This window comes from Chenopodium album, chromosome 23 (genome assembly GCF_948465745.1).
Source record: "Chenopodium album chromosome 23, dcCheAlbu1.1, whole genome shotgun sequence".
In the NCBI taxonomy this organism is placed as follows: Eukaryota; Viridiplantae; Streptophyta; class Magnoliopsida; order Caryophyllales; family Amaranthaceae; genus Chenopodium; species Chenopodium album.
In genome coordinates this window covers 31,285,842-31,308,520 of record NC_137856.1, presented here as the reverse complement: position 1 = coordinate 31,308,520, position 22,679 = coordinate 31,285,842, and the positions used below count along the sequence as shown (strand labels likewise).

At 31.0% G+C, this 22,679-nt stretch overlaps 1 protein-coding gene and 1 pseudogene across 1 annotated transcript; both read right to left on the bottom strand.

Moving 5' to 3' along the window:
* Nucleotides 1-4,426: 4,426 nt before the first annotated feature.
* On the bottom strand, nucleotides 4,427-7,603 carry LOC145607373 (receptor-like protein EIX2; annotated as a pseudogene).
* An 11,678-nt stretch (nucleotides 7,604-19,281) lies between these two features.
* LOC145607372 (receptor-like protein EIX2) lies at nucleotides 19,282-22,306 on the bottom strand. The gene is made up of 3 exons (XM_081663045.1): nucleotides 20,590-22,306; nucleotides 19,542-20,472; nucleotides 19,282-19,375 (listed from the first exon to the last, which is right to left on the bottom strand). The coding sequence occupies exons 1-3, from the start codon at nucleotides 22,304-22,306 to the stop codon at nucleotides 19,282-19,284; spliced, it is 2,742 nt and encodes a 913-aa protein (XP_081519171.1).
* Between the last annotated feature and the right edge of the window lie 373 nt (nucleotides 22,307-22,679).

Genomic DNA, 22,679 nt, shown 5'->3' with positions numbered 1-22,679 from the left:
AAAAACAAGGTAATAAGTAGACTTAACACTCTTAGGTAATAAGTAGACTTAACACTCTTAGGTAATAAGTAGACTTTTCTAGATTTAAAAGTCTTGTAATACTATTGAATTGTACCCTCACAACCTCACATTTGGATTTCAAGACTCAAGTGTACTATATAGTCCCGTAGAAAATTCCTTATTTATTGTTCATATCATTGGATTGAACCTACCTTTACCTTTTTAAAAGTATAAAGTATGAGTAAATTTTAATGAATAGTGTTAGACTATTATGTCCCTAAAAATGTTTATTTACGTATTTATCCTTTTTTAAAAAAAGTACTCCGTATGACCACACTATGAATAGTGTTGAGACGATTATGTCCCTAAATTGTTTATTTACATCATATTTGCCCTCATTAATGTTAATTGTATTTTTTTTAACTTTCAAGAATAGCATGTGTACATTTATATCGTACCCCTAAAAATATATGTTACTAGTACATATTTCTCTAATTAACGTTACTTAAGATGTCTAATCGAAAGAATTTCCGGACATGTCTAGCTATAATGCACGCATTGCGCCGTTAGCCGCCATAGTAATAATGAGAAAAGTTATACAAGTCCATAAATAAAAGTCTTGTTGGTTCATTGACTCCAAGTCTTCTTGTCATGTTTTATGCGCTGGGCTACTTTCCTTTTCAAATTGAGAGAGTAGAAGGGGGTGTCCGTGTATTGATTTTACCATAATTTTACAAGTAGTTATTATATGATGATTGAGTTTATTTGTTTTTAGTGTGAAATGAGTTTTCAAGAGTTTGATAAAATAGGGTATTTCTTTTAATAAAAAAATTAATTCATTATTAAAAATCCATACAATGTTAATAAAAAAAAAAAAAAAAAATCCAAATTTAGCAGATACATACTATGTAACACATTTAAGTAAATAAAAATTTCTTTCACAAAAATTACTTTCAATATAGTCATACTCATATAGGAGAGACAATCTTACAAACTTGTGTAATTGAATTGATTAAAAGCTTATCACATTCAATTACTACTCCCTCTGTCCCTAAATTACATTCGTGTTTGGAAATTTACCGGGAATTAAGGAGGGAAGAATAAGACAAATAACAATAATTTGATAATGCAATGGGAAGTACAAAGATAAATTAGTATTACTCATGACATGTCATCAATCCTTTGCAAAAAAAAAAAAAAGAACCAATCACATGCTCCGTATTCAAAATTTTTGACCAATCATATTCATTGTAATTTGGCACAAGGATTATGAGTGAGATTAGGAAAGGATGAGTGAGAAAGCATTAAATATAAAACAGAAAAAGAGAGTTGATTTACTAAAAAAAATTTACCAAAAATAGAAAGGAGGAATGTAATTTCGGGACTGAGGGAGTAAGAAATTTCCTTCAATCCTAAATCTAAGTCTACTACGATGACCAATTATAAGCTTATCACATTCAATTCCTAATTTACTGTGCATATCATTGAATTGATTATAGAGAAAAATTATACCAGTCAATAACTAATTAAAGTCTTATTGGTTCATTAACTGCAAGTCTTCTTGTCGTGTTTTATACACTGGGCTCCTTTCCTTTTCAATGGGGGTGACATTTTAACAAACTCTTAAATAATGCTTTGAATTAACTTCTGCGTAGAGAAAATATTTGGATAAAAAGATTGGAGTATTTGAAATTTGAAAAATAAAGTATGACACAGTATTAGTTCCTCCTTCCTCGTATGTCTCGTAGTCATTGCCGTGATAGATAAGCAAGGGAAATAAAATCTAAATTTTCCAATTTGAAAAAGTGTAAGGAACTATTATTGTTAAACGCGTTAAGATGATTTGAAGTAAATTTTTATTGTTGTTAATTGGAAGACTTGAAGTCAACTTTTAACTTTGTTGTTAGGGGGAAGACTTGAAGTCAACTTAGTCAGCAAAACCACATCCTCATAGCAGTAAGTTCCATTGCCCTCTCTTACAATAAGACAATTAACTAAAAAATTAACTCATTTAAGTATCGTACTTCCTCCGTCCCTAAATTATATTCCTACTTCTCTCTATTATGCGAGGAATAAATGCTAAAAATAGGAATGTAATTTAGAGAATGAGGGAGTACTAATAATCTAATATATATATATATATATATATATATATATATATATATATATATATATATATATAAAGAGGAGTTTTTTTCCGAGATTTTAGAGCGCCACGTAGGATTTTTATTTTTAAAAAATTATTAGAGCGCCATATAGGATTAATATTTTTAAAACACTACAATAGAATTATGCCACCTAAGATTAGCTAACGTAACACGTAGGATTATAATGTATAGTTATATCTAATAAATAATTCAAGTGCCACATAAGCATAATTAACCAATGAGATTTTAATGGTTACATTAATTAAATACGAAATATTATCTTTTTTAGAGATTAGAAATTTTATCTAATATTTTAAAACAAATACGGAAAAAATGATATATTATATACAACTAATAAAATAACAAATGTAATCACGTAAAGTCATAAATATGAAAAATATTTTTTTTTAAAAAAAATAGATCGACCCGTTCATCGCACGGGCTTCATCTAGTAATATACATTTGGGAGGGAATTCATAATTTTGGAAGCGTTTATGGAAGCTAAGAGAAACATATGGCGAAAATGGAAAGTTATTATCTGAGGGTTCGTTTGGCATCACTGTGGTTTTCTGTTTTTTTGGTTTTAAAATCATATGATATATGTCACATAATGAATCAAATATTAGTCAAAGTTATTAAAACCATGATAAAAATGAAAACTGACAACAGATTAGTGGAAACACCTTTTTCTTGTTTCCTGTTATTGGTTTTTTGTTTTCAAAAAAACTGAAAAATGAAAAAAAAAAAAAAAAATAATGCCAAACAAGCCATGAAAAATCATCAATGACGTTATTAGATATTCTAACATAGTTGAGTTGGGCTCTGGACCATCGTAGATTGGGCCATCTAATACGGCTAGCTTCCCAAGTATCCCAACTGTTGGAGTTTGCAATCATAACGTCGCCTGTCATACTATATACTCCCTGCGTCCCTAAATGCTAGAATTGAAATGCTAGAAATAAATGCTAGAAATAGGATTATAATTTAGGAACGGAGGAGGTAACAAATACAGAGATAAATTTAATGATAGCTCACAATGTTTTTTATGTGCATGTTAATGACTTTTATGACCAAAAAAGCACTAAGTTATCAAACTGATGAAGTATTATGAGGAAGATATAAATAATAATACTACCTCCGTTTCATATTATTTGCAACGATTTGACATAAAGTAGAGAAGAAAAATGTCTAATAATTATAAATAATATGAAACGGAGGTAGTATGATGATATTTAGACGGTGGACTAATTATTTTACGTATGTTAGCAGCTTTAATTTGGTGTTTTAGAAAATTAGACAAGTACGGAGTAATGATTTTTACTCAAGAAATCTTGTTTTTCGTCCTTCCCGGTGTCATGATTTCCAAGAATTGTCCTTTAAGTCATAGATATACGTTTTTTTGGCCACTATCTTAAGAAAATTGTAACCTAATTTTACCTGCTAGTCCAGTAGTCCTACTTGATGTTGTTTTGGCAGACTACATACGAAGTATATGATTAGCAAGATACATTAAACTAACTAACTAGCTTATTGGATTATTGAGAGTTTAGCTCTTTTTAAACGGTAAGAAGGGGGCTCATTTAAGAGGGAAGATAAGGAAAATCAATCAAGTGATCGAGTCGGATCCCATGAGGTTTGACCCTAGACAGCTAGACCTAGGGATACAAGGTGGGAGCAATGCCACTATTCCATCACCTCAACCTCAAAGATTTAAAAATACATATTCGTAGGCCTATATAATTGTCCCTGATGGAATCATATGTCTTTTAGACATACGTACAGTAAATATTGTTTCTATGTACGAAGTGTATATTGTTCATTGAAGAAATGAAACGGTCACGAAGTACATTCATCATACAACAACACTTATATTACATTGTTGCGTACATCGATATACATTACAAGCTTGCTGCAAGATAGGGATATAGGTTGATCGAAAGATCAACGAACACATTGTATAAATAAACACAAGAAAAAAAGAAAAAAAAAATCACACACATTTTTAACGTTTACATTGCCAATTCAGTAGTCAACTCAACTTGTAGTGGCCAAATTGAAGATCTCTGATGGACTGATTTGAGTCTCTAGGCTCTAGCAGTACAATGTCATAACTAATAAGCAACAACCTGTAGCAAATAATAAATTTGATTAGGGAAAAAAAGTGATTGATCTGATTAAATTATTATTCTATCATGTTTAGTTTTAGTAGATAACCTAGCTATATAGCTAACAATTAGGAAATACCCGATATCAAGGAAGGGTAGAATTACCAACCTGATTCATTGTCTCCTTCGAATTCTGGCTATGTTGACGGAAACCATGACATAGAGCTTGTCTTTCACGTCGCCAAAGAATCGAAAAAAGGCAAGTCTCCAAGATCTTTTGACCATTAATGTTCCACAAACACCCCAAAATCCTATAATGAATCCAAGCACCACACTGATGTATAGCCCCAAATAAAAGTCGTCAATTCCACTCTTATCCTGGCGATCAATATTATCTTCATTTACTGGTTTATTATCGGGTAGTTGATCCCAAGGACATGTGGGGAGTGGCATTCCACAAAGTCCTGGGTTTCCCTCGTACGACCAAGCATCAAAGGTTTGGAGTTGAGGCCCCTTTGGAATTTTTCCATAAAAGTGGTTGTTGGACAAATCCAAAGTACCAAGGGAAGTCAAATCACCAAGGCTAGCAGGGATCTCACCAGAAAGACGGTTGTTTGACAAATCGAGATTCTCCAAGGATTTTAAATGTCCGATTGCATTCATATTTCCATCCAAATGATTTCGTGACAAGTTTAAGATAATAAGACCAACCAAAGTTGAAATTTCGTTCGGAATTTCTCCTTCTAGCTAGCTTGTTCTGTGAGAGATCTATTGCTTTTAGCAGTCCCAAATTATCTTTGACAAAACTCCTCTCTTTTCTATTCCACACAATTTTTTCCTCTTCATCGTAGAAATTAACAATTCTGACTCCAAAGTCGTCAACATATTCATCATCGTACCTAAATTCTGGCATTAAATCTGTCCCATTTTGCATTGCCGTAAGATTATATATGCATTTTGGAATGGCACCCGTAATGTTGTTGGTTGACAAATCGAAAATCTGGAGATAAGACAGTTTACAAATACTTGAAGGTATCTCTCCCATAAGATTGTTGCTTCTTACAATAAGAGACCTAAGCCTTCTAAGATTGCCCCCAATTGATATTGGTATATGCCCGCTCAATAAATTGTGACCAAGATTGAGGTTAACTAGGGAAGTACAATTCATCAACGATCTCGGGAAGTCTTTTGAAAACATATTATTGCCTAGGTGTAGTGACTGGAGTTTATTCAAGTAGCCAAAAGAAGATGGAATACTAGCTGAAAACTTATTGTTCTCTAAGTTCAGAAACAACAGTTGGTCAAAATTCATCCAACAATCTAGAAGTTCTCCAAACAACAAGTTGTTTGAGAGGTCAAGATTGTGAATATTTGTTTTGGATTTAGGACACAAGAAAGGGAAATGGCTAGAAAACTTGTTGCTACTCAAGTAAACAGAAGTAACATGTTTTGGAAATGATGGTATTTTCCCTTTAAAATTGTTAAAGCTCATATCTATGTCAAAAAATTGACTAGAAGTACTAGGGACTATTATTTGTAAATCTGGGAGTGTCCCATATATATTGTTGTGAGAAATATTAAGATTAACCAAATTTGGTGGCAATGATTTCCAAAAGGAGTTTGGAATACTATCTGAGATTCCAGCATCAGATATATCAAGCCAAGAATAATTGGTTTGTTTTTGAAGCCATTTTGGAAACATTGGTCCCAATCTACAAGATCCTAAATATATATTGTATCGAGTTGAAATGGTGGAACCAACTTGTCATCGATATTGAGCACCAACGCTGAATTGTTTGACAAATCCAAGTTCTTTAATCTTGAAAGATTTGAAAAGTGATTGTTGGAAAGAGTACCTTTCAAAGAATTAGATGAAAGATCCAAGGTCTCTAGCATAGTCATATTTCTCAATCTCTGAGTAATTGTTCCATTCAATCGATTATTGTAAAGATACAATTCTTGTAATGAAGAAAAGGTATCAATTGTATCCGGAATCGAACCCCAAATTTGGTTGGACTCCAACCATAAAATCAATAATGATTTTTTTGTACACCCATTTAGTGTTTGGATTATGTCGCCGAGCTCTTGGGTGAGATTGTTAAGAATCACATCAAGTTTTTGTAAGCTACACAGATTACCAAGTGAGCTTGACAAGAGCTTGAAATTATTGGATGAGAGATCGAGATATGTGAGGTGCTTGATGTTTGGAATTGAACTTTCTAATTGATTGAAGCCGAGTTTGAGATATGAAAGGGACTTCATGTTTCCAAAAGAAGCTGGAATTATACCTTGCAATTTATTGTGAGAGAGGTCGAGATATGAAAGATCATGCATATTCCCAAAAGAAGGTGGAATTGCACCTTGCAAATTATTTCTAGACAGGTCAAGATATGAAAGAGATTGCATATCTTCGAATGTATTAGGAATTGATCCTTCAAGTCGATTAAATTTGAGATTGATATGTACAAGTTGAGGGTTATTATTACTCAAATTGAACAACCATTGGAATATTGATGAATTCAAATTGTTCATCGCTAGACTAATAGTTGAAAAGGTGGTTGAGGAATTTTCGTATGAAAGTGACCATGGATATCTAGGATTAAGTTTACACTGATCTAAGTATAGAACTTCTAATGATGGAAAGTTGTTCATGATTTGGAGCCAGTCTATAGCTATACTAAGATCTACACCACTCAATTAAGTTAATGTATCTCAAAAATGTCAACCGTGAAAGCCATGACAAGTTTTTTACACAATGATTGTAATTGATGTCCTCAGTCCCATACAAAAAAATAAATTCAATAGAAGAATATGAACTGAGATCAAGATACATTAAGCGTGAAAGATTTCCGAGCTGGTGAGGAATCTCTCCCACAAATCCAGCAAAAGAAAGATTGAGATGTTCTAAATTGAATAAAGAACCAATAAAGTTGGGGATGGGTTGGTTTTGGAAGTAATTGAAACTAAGGTCCAAGTAAGTCAAATGCTTCAATTCAACAAGGGAATAGAACTCACTTTACCTTGCAAGCAACGATCCTTAAAATCACAAGTAAAGATCCCATGAAGGTCGAGCTTAATGACATGACCAGTGTGGTTGCTGCATTGAATGCCATGCCAATGACAACAATCTTTATCATCCACCCAAGATGACAACATCCCACAAAGGTCTACTTGGATGGCCTCTTTGAATTGGAGCAAAGCTTCCCTCTCATGGTCGAAGCACATAGCATTGTTGCTGCTAGTGGTGATCCCATCAGCAAGACAACTCAAGTAATAGGATGCAAAAATTAAAGAAAAGAGAAGGTAAAGTTGATTGAATCTTTTCATGGTACCATAATACAAATTCATCATTGTGACACTACTTTTGGCTGGGGTTTATGAATCAAAGTGTTAAACATGCACTATATATTATATACATAGGTTTAAGATTGTGTTACTATTTTTAGTCATGTCATCCATACCTACTAAAGGTCATCTCGTCGTCCAAACACGTTTTTTTTTTTTTTTTTTTTTTTTCTTGTAGTACCGCGTTTAGTGTCGGATGATTGATTCAAATCAATTATGGCTAGTTATTAGGATTAGTTGTTACGTGTATTTAGTCATCAATAAAGGATAAATTAATTAGGAGTGTGTTGTTAGTGGGAGGTTAGGTAGGCCATGTTTATGCATTCTGAATTTTTGATCATGGGATAGTTCCATATTTGACTATTTGTAGGCCTAGTTTGTTACTTTCACTTTCTATAAATTATGTAATGTATCCGTTTATGCAAGTGTATGAAATATGACCATCATTTTATTTCGGTTTCTCTAAAACTATTTTCTCTTCTTTATGTCTTTTATTAGCTTCTACATTTAGGTGTTATGAACTCAATCACAATTCAATAATGTCGGTTACGGTACAGGAAATATGAAGAAAGTACTTTGTAAATTACTACTTTCTCGATTCTAAAGTAGTTGATATATTTCTTTTATCATAATTAACTTGTATCAATGCATAACAACATAAGTTTAAGTGTAAATATCTCAAACTCACTAACAATTAATTACTAGCTAGTACCTTAAAAAAAAAAAAAAGAAAAAATTACTAGCTAGTATAAAAAGTTAATATTTTCTAAATACGACTACATATTTCATTATTTGCCTCTTTGTCCACATCAATCTATTTTATACGGAGTAATTCAAATGTTATCTGCTTAATTCAACTTAAATTCAATGTGAATACACTACTAGGATGAGAGTGAGGGAGCGCTTAAGTGATTAGAGCTTCCCTCCCGATTCTAGGATCGAGGTCCTAAGATCGATTCTAACCCCACCCTTGTGGCTCTCTAAACACCAAAAAAAATACACTACTAGGACGATAGCTAACGGGTATACACACTCCGTGTTAACAGAACCTTAAAAAAGGTCATTATGAAGTTTTGGACATTTTATAAAGAGTGTAAAATCATGAAGTTTTGGACTTTTAATATAAGAATGTGTCAAATACCCATTTTTTTAATTCACATAGGCCATGTTTGGTAATTAGAGTTTCGACAAAAAATGAGCTTATTTGACCAAATTAGAAGTTTGACTACAAAAATCATCTAATAGTGTAAATGTGGAGCACCACCGCTTTAATATATAGTAGTAGTTCATACATCAAATTCGTCGTTTTATGACTTGTCAACATATGTTTAAGAATTTGTACTATTACACAATAGTATAAATATTCAAATGTATTATTATGTTGATATAATTAGTTTAAAAAAAAATTATATTATCAAGTATTTTGAAAAATTAAATACATATTGACAATTTTTTGTTTTTGTTTTTAAAAAAAAGCCTACCAATGGGGTTGAGTATTATTAATTTGGATTGCACTGCATATGAAATTATTAAAATAATATGCATTTTGAAAAGAAAACAGAAAATTAATAATGAATAAATATAGACGGAATATTCCTTGTGATGCTATTCCGGTGAATGGCGTACTATTTTGCACATAAAGTGCGTGTGCAAAAGTTGGTATCGCTAATTTGGAAATTTTAGCCAATTATTTACAAATTCCTATAAAATATTATCATTTGATATTATGAATTTTATCTAAATATATAACAAATTTTTGCACATACATAAAAAAATATCTATATTTTTAAAAATTCAAACAAATCGTGCATCGCACGGGCTTCATCTAGTGTACTATAAAAGCCATTTTTTTTTGAATTAATTTATAATAGCTCTGTCAATGGAGGCGGAGCTGATTCTTCTTACCTTAGTGAAACCAAGTTCGTCTTCTATAATTTCGTTTATTGTTTGTTCTGAATCCTTTCTAGAGGACCAACTTGTAGGAGATTATAGGTACTACGCAGCGGAAATAAACATGAATCATATTCATACAGTACCTAATCCCAAGATCTAATGCATAACACATAAAGAACATATAATCGTACCTTTGAAGCGTGATTCCACATGCGATCGAGCAAGAACAATGGGAGATAAAGAACCCCAAGCGTGATTCCTCTACTTGGTCCACGGGCACAGATTAAGACCTCCACTAATGCTAGTTAGTTGCAATTGAACCCTTCAATTGACCTTCTACGGAGAAGAGCGAGCAACGAACCACCATGAACCACCGCACGAGCCACCAAGGGTCGCCGACCGTACGGACGAGGAGAGGAGAGGAGAGGAGAGAGATAGCCGTGAGTTAGAGAGAGGAATTGGGGTTTTGGGATTGGTTGCCATCATGTCAAAATACATTGTGTGTGTGAATTATTATTATGACTGCTTGCTAGCAACCCTAGGCATGGATCTTATTTATAGATCTCATCTCTAAATAAGAGCCCATGTCAAAAGCCCAAAACCTAATTCCACTCTAACTATGCTAGCCCAATCCATTTCATGATTAGTTAATTGCTCATGAGGCCCATTAATGTTACTTGCTTAACCCAATACCCTTGTTGTGTGACCTCATAGGATCCAAACTAGTAGGGTTTGGACTATTTGACTAGCCTACAGATCATTGATTATAGTCTAGCAATAGATAACGACGACCCAAAAGAATGACCTTATTATCTCCATAGTAATGATCCTTGATATATCTAGTAATTGTACTTATCAAAGACACAATTCCTTCACAACTCACCCAAAAGCTTAAGCTGATGGTTGAGGCTTAGAAATATGCTTTATACTCTATCAATCCTATCTGTATTGTACCGAATCACCTTCTTCATAGGTATCAGCTCAATTATCGCTTATCTGTCGACATCAATCTATTCTAGTTCATATGTGATTTGCTTTATTCAACTTAAATTCAGTGTATTACTAAAGACGATAATAAATTCAGAGGTGTCTAAAACACACCCGACCCGATCCGATCCGAAACCGATCCAAAAAAACTCGATTCAGATTTGGACTCGTCTGGACATAACAATTTAGTATGACTTTACTTTATAAATTTACCCGATCCGACCTGACCATATTAGACTCGATCCGATCATCCGAATTGACACCCTATTAATAATTGAGCACCCTATTAAAAGAAACAAAAAAAGATCATTATAAAGTTTTGGACTTGATATATACGAGTAATAACTTGTCAAAAAGTAGCCAACACTCTTGCTCATTTTTTTCATTAATATAGTGGGAAGGTGGAGCACCACCACTTCATACATCAAATTTCACGCTTACTTTGACTGTTATAAGTTTATAACTTATAAATTACTCGTTTATGTTGTCCTTACATATAACACCATTAAAATTTGACACATCAACAGAAAATGTGAGAAAGTTAAGAATCAAATATAAAATTGAATTTAATGGAACTTGTGCCTATTGTTTTAGCCAATAGAAACATGACAAATGAGAGTTGTATGTAGAGACCACATAGAACAATTGGAGGCCTTCCAAAGGGAGATTTGATAGGTACTTGTATATATATATCAAGGGGCATTTGAGACATTTTGCATGGAATTTACCCCATCTTTCTCCTCCTTTCTCTCACCCCCACGTGCTGGATTTAAGTGTACCATTGGGTGATTAATAGTATCACTAGATGATCAAAAAGTATCATTGAACATTCAGTGGTACTATATATTAATTCAATGGTACTGTATATTCATTTAGTGATACTAACTACGCATAGAAATAATATCACTACATAGTCAATGATATTATATAAGCTTCCAGTGGTACATTTAAAAACTGGTCCCACTTGCCCATCTCTCTCCTCCTTTCTCTCACCCCCATGTGCTTTCAATACTTTTTAATATTTTAAGGTTTGATATGTATTTGCAAATACATATCAAACCTACATTAGTACTTCCTCGAACAATTGTATTTGTAGCCTTTCACCGTTTATTGACAACTGTAAATTACATCAAATTGCACATTAAATTTTTGGGAGTACTTGCATCAATTGTTAAGTGGTATGTTTATTAACAAAAGCATAATTTACAACTCTCATGGAGATCTCAAACTTAATTGCATTTGATCATATATGATTGTGAGTCAATTTTCCCTATTGGAGTTAGATTACTTGTTTCATTTAAACATCAATGTAAGTAATTCGTATTTTAAATGATAATCAATCAATCGATTTTGATAATGCTATGTTTTTCGATTGTAATTGTACGATTATAATGTTTTGATTTCATAGTTTTTGTTCTATTGATTTTAATTTTGATAATAATGCTCTGGTTATTCTTATTGTTATTAGTAGTTGATTCATAGTTTTGGTTGTATTATTCTTCTAATTTGAATCTTATTTGTATAATTGTTTTTATTTTGTAATTTTGATTGTAATCTTATTATTTGATTGTTGTCTTTCCAGTTTTGTGCGTCGTATATGAACATCTATACTTGTTATAATTTTGCTAAACCGATTATTTTTATCACCTTGGTGTATCGATTAAAAATAATCTTAGTTAAAAAAAAATGATTACTTGTGTAATAGTAAATGTTCAATTATGTTTAATGTATGTTAGTTTCTGTAGTAAACTATAGGTTTATTGTAGTCGTATACAAAAATGTATGTTGTACATGTGAATTTCAATGATTTTCATTCATGTAAAGATGCTCATATAAATTTTTTTAAAAAAAAATAGTTTAACATTTGTTATTCTGTTTTGTTGTAATAATGTTCAATTATGCAATTATAAATGTTCATTTATAATTACACTTGTGTTTATGGAACTATAAGTTGTACATGTAACTTTTAATGATTATCACTGTTTTGTAGTTTCATTAATAATGTTCAGTGATGTAACTATAGATGATTATTTATATTTTTTTATATGATAATTTTACTATAATGATCAAATGCATTATTGTAATTGACCCTTATTGCTACTATATTTGTTTATTTATTACATGTTTAATTATTGCAGTGGGAACAGAGGATGCTGTTATTTTTGAAGAAGCAAGTCACTTTGATTTTTGGGGGAAACAATTTCCTTTTGAAGATGATGCTTATGAAATGTATAATGAGTATGCTTTTATGAAAGGTTTTGGGATCAGAGTTGGGAGGAGTAAGAGGTGAAGGGATGTCTTATTTTTTATGAAAGGATTTATTTATTCTAATGAGGGTTATAAAGATAGTAAGTGTAGAAATATTTGGTCCTATGTGAACTTGATACAAGAACTGAATGTTTAACTTTTGTACAGTTTCCTATTGATCGTTCAGGTGTGTTTATGAACACATATTGTCAAAAATTCTAATATATTTAGTGAATGATGGTTCAAAATCGTCAAAAAAATATTAGTATTACTAGCTTATGGTCCCGTGCAATGCACGGATTTACCAAAATTTATAAATATTTTTATTTCAAGAACTTTTTTATGATTTTTTTTAAAAATAAGTCTGAAAATTTTTTAATATTTTGCTAATTATATTAAAAATTATGCATATCTTTTAAAATAATATTATTATGCTTAAATTTTTTATAAGTTGTTACAATAATGTTTTATTGAATTTGGGACGGAAAGATTGCGTTGTAGGAAAGAAAATATTATAGTGTATTAAAATTGCCTATGATAATTTGACAAATAAAGGGAAAAAAAACTGGAGGGAAATTATTTAACCAGATTTTGCCACGTGTCATTTTTTATTCGCCTTAGTGTATAAATATATATATATACTAGTTAATGCCCGAGCCATGCTCGGATTTTTGATTTGATATATGGCTGAATTATCTTTATGCATAATATAGAAAATTAATTTTGTTTGTTTTTTTTTAAGATGTATGAATTATGATGTATGATGCATCATTTAATAAGTATCAAAATTAACACACCTTTTGTTTTTTATTCACTCAAAAATTCAAAATTCAAAATTGAATATGAGATAAATAATGAGATAAGAATAAATTCAAGTTTTTTTTTTTGAAAAACAATTCAAGTTTTTTTTTAAAATAAAATAAAATTATCAAAAAAAAAAAAAAACAAAAAAATCCTAAGTTTTTGGGCGGGAAAATATTTTATGAGAAGTTGACACGTGTAATCCTGGGATATTTTTGGTGACTACTTTAGTATATAGTATAGATATATATATATATATATATATATATATATATATATATATATATATATATATATATATATATATATATATATATATATATGTATATATATATATGTATATATATATATATGTATATATATATATATGTATATATATATATATATATATGTATATATATATATATGTATATATATATATATGTATATATATATATATGTATATATATATATATGTATATATATATATATATATATATATATGTTTGCTTTTGAAGGATGTGATTTGTAATAATACCTTGAGAAACCAAAAAATTTATCACCAAAAATTGTATATCACCAAAAATTAAAATATTGAATATTAAATATACAACTCAATTCTACACATATTATTATACACAATGAATTCTCGATCCAAAATCGAAAAATTCAAGCTAGTGTTATTGGTTGATGTTGGGCGAATCCATGCATTCTTGATTTCCTTATTTTTTGTCGTCTTCCTTTTTTTCCCTTGCTATCGTGTGGTGTAACTCATTATATCCACGATTCTTTGTTTAACTAATAGACAAAAACAAGAATTTTTAGTTAGATTTGAGCAATAATAAGTGTTGAAATGAACCAATTTTCATATGAATATGAAAATATAACAATTGAAATGATCGATATGGAAATGAACATAGATTAATATATAATTGAACATATATGTGTAGAAATGATCATTTTTTAATATGGAATGAACAACTATTAATACAATAATGAACATATTTACATAATTGAATATGAAAATGTACATCTACTAATATATAAATGAACATGCATTAGTTTAAAAATGCCTATGAAAGATATCAGTCAATGAACATGAAATATATACGTGAATAACTCTTGAAGTTATCAATATGTGATTTATCATACATGCATCTGAAAAAAAGACATATTGAAACTCAAAATTTAACTGAGCATGATATATTTGAAGACGATGACCAAAACATAAATATTTATCAAAATTCTAGTAATCGTATATTAATATGTGAAAACCATATACTTTTATACGATTGAACATCTACCAAAATACAAATGAATATTCATCCAAAATAACTTTCCACTCCAAACTATGAAAAAGAATGAACATTCATATGTACAATGATTATGTAATAATAATTTTTCACTCCAAACTATGAAAAAGAATGAACATTAATACAATGACTATATGGCTAGACTCTAGTCTAGGCATCTTACCCTACACCCCTCCCTTAACTCATCGTTTAACACCCCTTCCCCCAAATACTCACTTTTACAGTAATTACATAGTAATAGCAGTATGTTTCCCCCACCCATATATACCAAAAAAAAAGCCATTATCATTTCACTTTCTCTCTCCTCACCCATTTTCTACATTTTCTCTCTACATCTACTTTTTGCATTTTCAAATCTGGAAATTTCTATGAATTTATGACAAATATGAAAAAATTGTTCAGTTACTACAACTAAGTTTTTAGTAATTTTTTGTTGCAATTGTGTTAAAGGATCATCATCGAAGTATAAAACATAGAAAAAAGTATGAACTATTGCATTTTAGTAATTTTTACGAATTTTCGATTAAAAACTAGTTATCTGAACAAGTACCTTTTGATTTTTGGGTATGAACTATGAAATATTCCTTTTTTTTGGCAGTTGAAGGATATTGTTTCAGAGAAGAACATCAAAGAATCTGGAGAAAAGTAAGCATTAATTAAATTAGTTCGTAGTGTTTCTTTGTTACTGAATGTTCATTTCCGTTTTAATAAATGTTCATTTATATATTAGTACACAATCATTCACATGTTAATAGATGATTAATATAAATATATTACTGTATAGTCATTGTATTAATGTTCATTCTTTTTCATAGTTTAGAGTGGAAAATAATTACTACATACTCATTGTAGTATATATAAATGTTAATTCTTTTTCATAGTTTGGAGTGGAAAGTTATTTTAGATGAATATTCATTTGTATTTTGGTAGATGTTCAATCGTATAAAATTATATGGTTTTTACATATTAATATACGATTACTAGAATTTTGATAAATATTTATACTTTGGTCAGCTTCTTCAAATATTTCCTGCTCGGTTAAATTTTGAGTTTCAACCTATGTCTCTTTTTCAAATGCATGTATGATAAATCACATATTGATAGCTTCAAGAGTTATTCGCGTATATATTTCATGTTCATTGATTGATATCTTTCATAGGCGTTTTTAAACTAATGCATGTTCATTTATATATTAATAAATGTACATTTTCATATTCAATTATGTAAATATGTTCATCATTGTATTAATAGTTGTTCATTCCATATTAATAGATGATCATTTCTACACATATATATGTTCATTTCCATATCGATCATTTCAATTGTTATATTTTCATATTCATATGAAAATTGGTTCATTTCAACACTTATTATTGCTCAAATCTAACTAATAATTCTTGTTTTTGTCTATTAGTTAAACAAAGAATCGTGGATATAGTGAGTTACACCACACGATAGCAAGGAAAAAACGGGAAGACGACAAAAATAAGGAAATCAACGATAACACTAGCTTGAATTTTTCGATTTTGGATCGAGAATTCATTGTGTATAATAATATGTGTAGAATTGAGTTGTGTATTTAATATCCAATATTTCAATTTTTGGTGATATAAAATTTCTATTTGATTTTAACAAGAAGGAAATAAACTTTTTTTTTTCCCCAAAGTATTATTACCAATCACATCCTTCAAAAGCAACATTTAAAAGGAAGTAAACTTTTTTTTTTTTCTCCAAAGTATATATAATGTTCATATTTTTTTGGAAAATTTGTCAAAAACAACCTTTTAAATTGTCTATTTTATTAAAAACAACCTTTTAAATTTTTTTTTGCAACTTCAGACCACATTATAAATTTTTTTTACCAAAGACAACCTAATGCTAGTTTTTGGCGTTGACTCTATTTTTCCGATGTTGACCACGAGTGTGTGAGACACGTGACTTGATATATTGCTAATTATACCCCTTTCCCCTCCAATTAATTCCTATTAAAACCCTTCAAAGTGACAAATTACTTTGAGAGAGGAGGGGATTTAGTACGAGTGAATTGGAGGGAAAGGGGTGTAATTAGCAATATATGAGGTCACATACCTCATACACTCGTTGTCAACATCGGAAAAATAGAGTCAACGCCAAAAACTAGCATTAGGTTGTCTTTGATAAAAAAAAATTATAATGTGGTCTGAATTTGTAAAAAAATATTTAAAAGGTTGTTTTAAGTAAAGTGAACACTTTAAAAGGTTGTTTCTAACAAATTTTCCTATTTTTTTTTATGACTTATATAATGTTCATATTTTTTGACGACTTATATAATGTTCATATTAGAAAAACAATATGTTCATAAACAAAAAACTAAATATTCATAACAAATATATATATAAATGAACATTAAAAGTCACATGTACAACTTATATTATAATCCCATAAACACAAATATATATGAGCGTCTTTAATAGAATTATTACAAATACACAAAATAACAAATTTTTAAATATGTTCACTAGTTAAAATATATATGAGCGTCTTTAAAAGAATAAAAAACATTGAAATTCACGTGTACAACATTTATATTCAAATACAACTACAATAATCCTATAGTTTACTACAGAAAACATACATTAAACATAATTGAACATTGGATGATGGAAATGTTCACTTTTGTGTTTATGAAACAATTACATGTAATAGTATAACTGTATGGAAATGCATTATTATTGTAATTAAATTGAATTTATTTTATATTGGAAATTATTTTTAATAACTCTTTATTTATATAAATACAATTCTAAGACGTTTGTATTTGCATACATCTTACTATAAAACCTACACATAGCTCTTGAAATGAACATTTAATCATACAAAAATGAACATATGTTGAAACACGAATAAACAAAAATGTACATTGGATGATGCAATACTTCTAATAATAAAAATGATTTGAACGCACCAATCCATATAAATAAATTTGCTCATTTTTATTGATAAAAAAATTCTTAAAATGCAATTCAAAATATACTAATTTGAACAAAAACTCCTTATTATAAAAATGAACATCTAATGATTTATAAATGAACATTTACCAATACAGAAATGAACATATTATAAAATATTTATAGAAAATTCATAAATGAAAAGGGGCGGGGGCGGGGGCGGGGGCAGGGCACGCGCGGAGGGAGGGTGCAGGTAGTGTTCCCTGCCTTAGAGTTTAGGTAAAAATTTGTAAACTTGGTTATGGTAGTAGATTTGGATTTGAGCTTTCTTTGTTAGTCCATTTTCTTGGGCTTGTGTTGGTTTCATAGTAGCCCAACATATGCTAAGGAGCAAGCAACAAAGTACAATTGTCCTTGCCATTTGTTGGTGCTTTCGTCTTGTATTTTGATTATAAATTAAAAAATAATGAAAGTACGAAGAAAGTAGCTAGAGAAGGAATGCATGTAAATTATAGATATATGGTACGTATATTTATATTGTATGGTTGTAGTATGACTAATGAGATTAGGATTATATCACCTCAAAAAACAGAGTTCGATCTTAATATAAGTAGGTAAGAACTCTAAAGAATGGACATGACAATATGGTTAAATTGGGTTTCAAAAACAAAACTTTGGTGTACCTCCATTTGTACCGAAAAGGATAGTTGCACCCTTATTAATTAAGGTAACTAGCGACGTTATTGCAATAATCTCCCCATAAATCTTTAGTAAAAAGATAAAAGTCAAACTATTTTAAATATTACATTTAGACAAGGAACACCTAATATTGAACTCCTATGACTAGTGATATATGACGATATCTGGGCGAGGGAGCGATATTTAAGGACTAATGATTTTACGCTCTTTATAAGCTTTGGGTGTTTTTAGAAAATTAGATAGTAATGACTTCATATACTTTGGAAGTCTTTTTTTTTGTCCTTCCCGTATCATGATTTCCAAGAATTATCGTTTAAATCGTAGATACATTTTCTTGTCTTACGATTTAAATTACTTAGTAGATAGATCTGTTGGCAAGTTTTGCCACTATCTTAAGATAATTATAAGTATAACCTAACATTAAATGTTATTCTTTCTTGATGATTTTTTGGCCTACTAAATACAAAGTATATGACTAGCCACTTAGCTAGATACATAAAATTGGCTAAACAGCTTAATTACTCAGAGTCTAGCTCTTTTAATTTCTTAGGCCTATATAGTTTTTGATGGAATCATCTGATTTATAGACATAATATTGCTTTCTATGTAATTGTATGAATTTAATTAATTACTAGATTAACCATAGCTTAACCATGATGTACATTGTACGAAGTACATATTGTTCATTGAAGAAATGAAACGATCACAAAGTATACATTCGATCATCTTAAAACAACAATACTTATACTACATTGAGCACATACATACGAATACAACACACATTATGAACTTGCTGCAAGATAAGGATAGGAAAAACATAAAAATGTATTTTGTGACTTTAACAATGCCATTTAAGCAGTCGACTTGTAGTGGCCAAATTGAAGATTTCTGATTTGAGTCTCAATCTAGCAGTATATCGTCTAAGCAACAACCTGTAGCAAATAATTAAATTTTCTTAGAGAACTTAATGATTTAAATACACATGGTTATGCTGTTAACAAGTAGCGAAAAAAAAGTTTATTTGGAAATATCAAGAAAGGGTAGAATTATTGACCTGCTTCACTGCCTCCTTCGAATCCTGGCTATGTTGATAGTAACCTGACATAGAGCTTGTCTTTCATGTCACCAAAGAATCGGAAAAAGGCAAGTCTCCAAGATCTTTTGACCACCAAAGTTCCACAAACTCCCCAAAATCCGATAATGAATCCAAGCACCACGCTGATGTATAACCCCAGATGAAAGTCGTCGATTCCACTCTTATCCTGACGATTGATATCATCTTCATTTCCCGGATTATTGTTGGGTAGTTGATCCCAAGGACATTTTGCAAGTGGCATTCCACAAAGTTCTGGGTTCCCCTCGTACGACGAAGCGTTAAAGGTTTGGAGTTGAGGACCGGTTGGAATTTTTCCGGAAAAGTGGTTATTGGACAAATCCAAGACTCCAAGAGAATTCAAATCAGCAAGGCTCGTAGGAATCTCACCAGAAAGATGGTTGTTTGACAAATCAAGTTTATCCAAAAATGTCAAGTGTCCAATCGCAGTAATATTTCCATGCAAATGATTTCTTGATAAGTTTAAGGTGACAAGCCCCACCAATAATGAAATTTCGACGGGAATTTCTCCTTCTAGCTCGTTGTTAGACATGTCTATTGCTCTGACTAATCCCAAAACGGATCCTATAAGACTTTGATCTTCCCTGTTCCACATGAGTTTTTCGTCATCATTGATGCTACCAGTATAAGCTCTAGTAGTATCATTGTTGGGAATCTCATTATATTCAATTTGTGGTTGTAAATCTGTCCGAGTTCGCATTGCTGTAAGATTATATATGCATTTAGGAATGGTACCAGTAATGCGGTTGGTGGACAGATCCAAAATTTGGAGAGAAGATAATCGACAGAGACTAAAAGGTATCCCTCCAACAAAATGGTTACTTCTTAGGCTGAGATAAGCAAGACTTCCCAAATATTTCCCAATTCCGGTCGGTATATGCCCACTCAATGAATTATTAGCAAGATCGAGATTAACTAAAGACGTACAATTTGTCAATGATCTCACATCTAAAAAGAGCTATTGTCTCTTAAATGTAATGACTCGAGCCTTTTCAAGTAACCAAAGGAAGTTGGTATCTATATGAATTTCACTCTGAATATCAGTAACTAACATTTGTAGATCCGGAAGTGTCCCATAAATCTTGTTATGAGACATGTCAAGATAATAAAGATTTGACGACAATGACATCCAAAAAGACTTTGGAATCCTATCTGATATTCCAACATAAGAAATGTCAAGCAAAGAATAATTTTTTTGACTCAAAAGCCATTTTGGAAACATTGGCCCCAAGCGACATGAACTTAATGCAATGTAATCTAGTTGAAATGGAGGAACCCAATCGGTATCGATATTGAGCAACAACGATGGATTGTTGGACAAATCCATGCGTGTCAATCTTGAAAGATTAGAGAAGTGGTTGCTAGAGAGTGTGCCTTCTAACGAGTTAGAAGAAAGATCCAAACTCTCCAACATTGACAAATTCCCCAAACTCTGACTGATCGTTCCATTTAATAGGTTTTCTCCAAGACTTAGAGCTTTGAGTGAAGAAAAGGTGTCGATTGTGTCTGGGACAGGACCCCAGATTTTGTTTTCATCAAGATATAGAGACAACAATGAATGAGTTGCACATCCATTCAGTTTTTGGATTATGCTCTGGAGCTCTTCGGTGAGATTATTTCTAAACAAGTAAAGCTCTTGTAAGCTACATAGATTACCAAGTGTTTTCGGCAAGAATCGGAAATTATTGTCATAAAGAAAGAGATGTGTGAGAGGCTTTATGTTTGAAATTGTATCTGGAATTGGACTTTCTAATTGATTCACCCCGAGATGAAGGTATGAAAGGGACTTCATGTTACCAAAAGAACTTGGAATTTTACCTTGCAGTTTATTACCACCAAGGTCAAGATATGAAAGAGCATGCAAGTTTTCAAATGCAGTGGGAATAGGACCTTTCAATTGATTAGCCATGAGATCAAGATGTGAAAGGTGATCATTTACTCCACTCAAATTGAACAACCACTTGAATATTGAATCATCAATTACATTGTTCCCAAGGCTAATAACAGAAAAAGTAGTTGATGAGTTTTGGTATGATGGTATTTGTGGAGGTAATGCAGGAAGATTACAACCGTCCAAGTGAAGGACCTGTAGATGTGGGAGGTTGTTCATGATTTGGAACCAATTTGTGGCTTTACTAAGATCGATGTCACCCAAATCAATGTATCTTAATAAAGTTAGGCGTGAAAGCCATGACAAGTTTCTTACATAACGATTGTAAATTACATTATATTGCTCATCATAAGAAATTGATGAACTGAGATCAAGAGAAATTAAGCTAGAAAGATTTCCGAGCTGGTTAGGAACTTCTCCCTTGAATCCAGAGAAAGAAAGATTAAGGTGTTTCAAATTCACAAGGGAGCCAATAAAAGTGGGGATGGGTTGGTTGAAGTTATTTAAGCTGAGGTCTAAGTAACTTAAATGTGTCAAATTTAAAAGAGATGAGCTTACTTTACCTTGGAGACAATGATCCTCTAAATCATGTTTGTAAACTCCTGGAAGATCGAGCTTAATGACATTACCAGTGCGGTTGCTGCATTGAATGCCATGCCAATGACAACAATTTTTATCATCATCTTCCCAAGTGGACAAGACCCCGCAAAGATCGACTCGGATGCCCTCTTTGAATTTCAACAAAGCTTCTCTTTCTTTCTCAGGACACATGAATGCCATCCCATGATCATCAGCCAAGCTGAAGTAGGAAGATAGCAAAAGCAAAGAAAGAAGGTTAAGATAAGATGTATTATTCATTGTACGTGATTGAATTATGATTAATAGATGGGTGTGTTTGATTGTAAATATGCTTAAAATTTTAAGGTATTTATAGAATAAAAAACTACGTAATAAGTAGACTTTTCTAGATTTAAAAGTCTTGTAATACTATTGAATTGTACCCTTACAACCTCACATTTGTATTAAAAGGCTTAAGTGTACTCCCTCTGTCCCCGAAAAAATGACCCATTTGGGTTGATTTTGCGGATATTAAGAAACTTAATTTGCAAGTAAAAATGTATGGGAAAATACAAGTCATTAATAATTTGCAAGTACAAATGTATGGGAAAACACAAGAAAAATTAATGGTGGCATGAGAGAGGAAAAAAATTTAAAATTTAGAGAGGAGATG